The sequence below is a fragment of the Theropithecus gelada genome, chromosome 19, assembly GCF_003255815.1.
Source record: "Theropithecus gelada isolate Dixy chromosome 19, Tgel_1.0, whole genome shotgun sequence".
Lineage (NCBI taxonomy): Eukaryota > Metazoa > Chordata > Mammalia > Primates > Cercopithecidae > Theropithecus > Theropithecus gelada.
Window position 1 is genome coordinate 9,434,024 of NC_037687.1, and position 3,912 is coordinate 9,437,935.

The 3,912-nt window shown below is 43.5% G+C and overlaps 1 protein-coding gene across 1 annotated transcript; it reads right to left on the reverse strand.

Moving 5' to 3' along the window:
• Positions 1–574: 574 nt before the first annotated feature.
• ZNF562 (zinc finger protein 562) lies at positions 575–3,886 on the reverse strand. The gene is made up of 3 exons (XM_025367671.1): positions 3,879–3,886; positions 2,752–3,773; positions 575–2,431 (listed from the first exon to the last, which is right to left on the reverse strand). Exons 1-2 carry the CDS (start codon positions 3,884–3,886, stop codon positions 2,846–2,848), a joined length of 936 nt encoding a protein of 311 aa, XP_025223456.1. The 3' UTR covers positions 575–2,431; positions 2,752–2,845.
• Between the last annotated feature and the right edge of the window lie 26 nt (positions 3,887–3,912).

A 3,912-nucleotide genomic window follows, 5' to 3' on the forward strand; every position in this document is an offset into this window, starting at 1 on the left:
TCATATGAAACTCCAAATCCCAGTGTGACTGTATGTGAAAAGAGAAGGGGGCGGGGTGGGGAGGGGAGACCGACTGATCTATTTGTTGGTCTCCATCGTGTGAAGACATGAGGAAGTGGGCACTGACATGCCAGGAAGAACGCTCTCACCAGAAGCTGACCATGCTGGCACTCTGATCTCAGACTTCCAGTCTCCAGATATGTGAGAATATAAATTTGTGTTTTGGGACAGACGTGGTGGCTCAGGCCTGTAATCCCAGCACTTTGGGAGGCCGAGGCGGGTGGATCACCTGACCTCAGGCCTGACTAACATGGAGATCAGCCTGACCAACATGGAGAAATCCTGTCTCTACTAAAAATACAAAATTAGCCAAGATTTGGGATGCATGCCAATAATCCCAGCTACTTGGGAGGCTGAGGCAGGAGAATTGCCTGAACCCAGGAGGTGGAGGTTGCGGTGAGCTAAAGTCACGCCAGTGCACTCCAGCCTGGGCAACAAGAGCGAAACTCCATTTCAAAACAAAAAAAAAAAAACAGAAAAAAGAAAAACACATTGTTTTTTTAACCTCATTTGTTTTAAATTAAATCAATTTGTAAGCCATTTAGTCTATGGTATTCTGTTATGGATGCCCGAGCTGACTAATGCAGATTTTGGCATTGAAAAGTGAGGTACTGCCATTACAAACAAACAAACAAAAAAACTAAAAATGTGAAGCAGCCTTGAAACTGACAAATGAGTAGAGGCTGGAAGAATTCTGATGTGCAAGCTGGAAATAAGGTTGGTAAGGGTGATTCCGGTGAGGTGTCATTGGGGAATGAGGAACATGCTATTTGGAAATGAAGAAAAAACAACCCTTGATATGAAGTCGTGAAGAACTTGGCAGAACTGTATTCTAACATTTAGTGCAAGGCAGAGCTTGAGAGACATAAAATTGGGTATGTATCACTAAGATCTGTAATTACAGTGTTAAAGGACACAGGAAGCTTCATTCTTCCTGACTACTTACAAGAAAATGTGCTGGGAACAGGCCTCCCAAATATGGCCATAAACAGGCCATGAGAAACTGGCCATAAACACAATCTCTGCAGCACTGTGACATGCTCCTGATGGCTATGACACCCACGCTGAAGGTTGCTGGTTTACTGGAATGAGGGCTGAGAACACCTGATCCACCCAGGGCAGAAAACTGGAGAACTGCTCAAGGCATTCCTAAACCATAAACAATAGCATGAGTGATTTGTGCCTTAAGGACATGTTCCTGCTGCAGATAACAAGGCACAGCCTGTCCCTTTCATTCCCTCAAGGGATACTTTTAGCTAATCTATAATCTATAGAAATAATGTTTATCACGGGCTTACTGTCAGTAAATACTCTGTTGGAGGCTCTCAGCTCTGAAGGCTGTCAGCCTCGATTCCCACTCTGCACTCTAGTTCTGTGTCTGTGCCTTAATTCCTCTAGCGCCGCTGGGGTAGGGTCTCCACCACGGAGCTGGTCTCGGCAAAAATGCAAAAGAGGAGACCTGAATTGCAGAAGAAATAGTTAAGGAAAAAGGAACCAGAACTTGGAGATTTGGAAAATTCTCAGCCTATCCATACTGCAAAAATTAGAAAACTTGTACTGAAGAGAATCCTCGAAGTGTGGCTGAACAATCATTTATTTGATAAAGAGATCATGAGTGGGATTCATGGACTATATCAGTCATCTTAACAGAAGAGAGAAGAGAGACTGGATTATACTAGAAGACACACTGCCACTTACATTGTGCCACCTAAAATGGACAGAGAGGACAGAACAGAACAGGCAAGGTTGTCACACTTCTTGTAAAAAGAAGGGGACACAGAAATAATCAGCTATGAAAGTGCACTGGCAGTTAAGGATGGTTTCATACCTGCCATGCTCTGCAGGATCCGTGGGAACAGAAGAGTCCCTTGGAGGAGCATCTTTTTAACAATCCACCTCTGGGGCCTACATCTTGGCTTCTGGTAAATTTTGACATAAATGTGCCACACTGGCAGCCACTAACCAACAGGGGCTGGGATCAATCTGCATGATGTATCTCATACAGAAGTTGTTAACGCTATGATCTTAGGAATCTAATCACTAATGTGAGGCAGCCTGCAGTACTGACCTCACCATCCATGACCCTTCTTCACAGATGCCCAGACTCAGGCAACCATGAAGTTGTATTCAGAACCTGTAGGTTTAATTTCAGACCCTCAGGATGGCATCTAAGGCCAATCCATGAGCCATTACAACCTCCGCAAGGCATTTAGGACAAACCTGATAATCTTTGGTGTCATTGCCAATAATTAAAGATGGCAACCAATGGACTAAATGGTAATACTCATACCCTTACATTCATAGGATTTCTCCCCAGTGTGAATTCTTTCATGCATACTTAGGCATGAGAAAACAGCAAATGCTTTCCCACATTCTTTTTCTTTCTTTGGGGTGGGGAGGGGACGGAGTCTCGCTCTGTCGCCCAGGCTGGAGTGCAGTAGCATGATCTCAGCTCACTGCAAGCCCCGCCTCCTGGGTTCACGCCATTCTCCTGCCTCAGCCTCCCAAGTAGCTGGGACTACAGGTGCCCGCCACCAAGCTGGGCTAATTTGTTGTATTTTTAATAAAAACGGGGTTTCACCGTGTTAGCCAGGGTGGTCTCGATCTCCTGACCTCGTGATCCACCCGCCTCGGCCTCCCAAAGTGCTGGGATTACAGGCGTGAGCCACTGCGCCCGGCCTGCTTTCCCACATTCTTTACATACGAAGGGTTTCTCTCTGGTATGAGTTTGCAGGTGAACATTAGGGGTGAGGAATACAGAAATGCCTTCCCACATATCTTGCATTTACCTTTCTCCACTGTGAGTTTTCAAATGTTTACTACGATGGGAAGAAGTAATGAAGGTCTTCCCACATTCAACACATTCATAAGGCTTCTCTCCTGTGTGAATTCTTCTATGTTGAGTAAGCGTTGAAGATCTATTGAAGGCTTTCCCACATTCCTTACACTGATAGGGTTTCTCTCCAGTGTGATTTCGTATGTGTATAGCAAGGCCTGTGTATTGAGTGAAGGCTTGGCCACATTCCTTACATTCATAGGGTTTTATTCCAGTGTGAGTTCTTACATGTTGAGTAAGGTGAGTTGATTTAGTGAAGGCTTTCCCACATTCCGTACATTTGTGTGGTTTTATTCCAGTGTGAATCTGAATGTGAACATTAAAGGATGAGGAATTTCTAAAGGATCTTCCACATTCTTTACATTCAAAGGACTTCTCTCCTTTATGAGTTTTCGCATGTGCATAAAGTTGAGAAAAATTAGTGAAGGATTTCCCACAATTCTTAGTCTTTTCAGATTTCCTTCCAGTATGAACTGTTACACACTGCTTTAGGTGTGAGGAAGGTGTGATGGCTCTCTCACATTCCTGAAATTCACAGAGTTTCTCTCCAATGTGGATTCCCATGTGATTATCAAGGCTCGCAAAATACTTAAAGCCTTTTCCACATTCCTTACATTTGTAGGGTTGTCTTCCATTGAGAATTTCAAGATGTACAGCAAGGCCTGGAGTTAAGGTGAAGACTTTTCCACATGGATTAAATTTGGAAAGTTCCTGTCCAATAGAGGTTTCCTTGTGCACACTGAGGACGTCTTTTCCGTTACAATTACCCTCAGAAGTGTTCCCTCCATTCTGAGCTCTCATGTGTGTCTTAAGGCAAAACTGTTCACTGAAGACCTCTCCACAATTCTCACAGAGTTTCCATCCACTGTAGTTTCTTGTCTGCTGAGGAGGGGATAAAGGATTTAAAACATTTTCAGACATATAAAGAGATTTCACCCATCTGAACACATAAACATTATTTTGATGACAATTATTACTTTACTTTTTCATGTTTAATTTTCTTTTTTTTTTTTTTT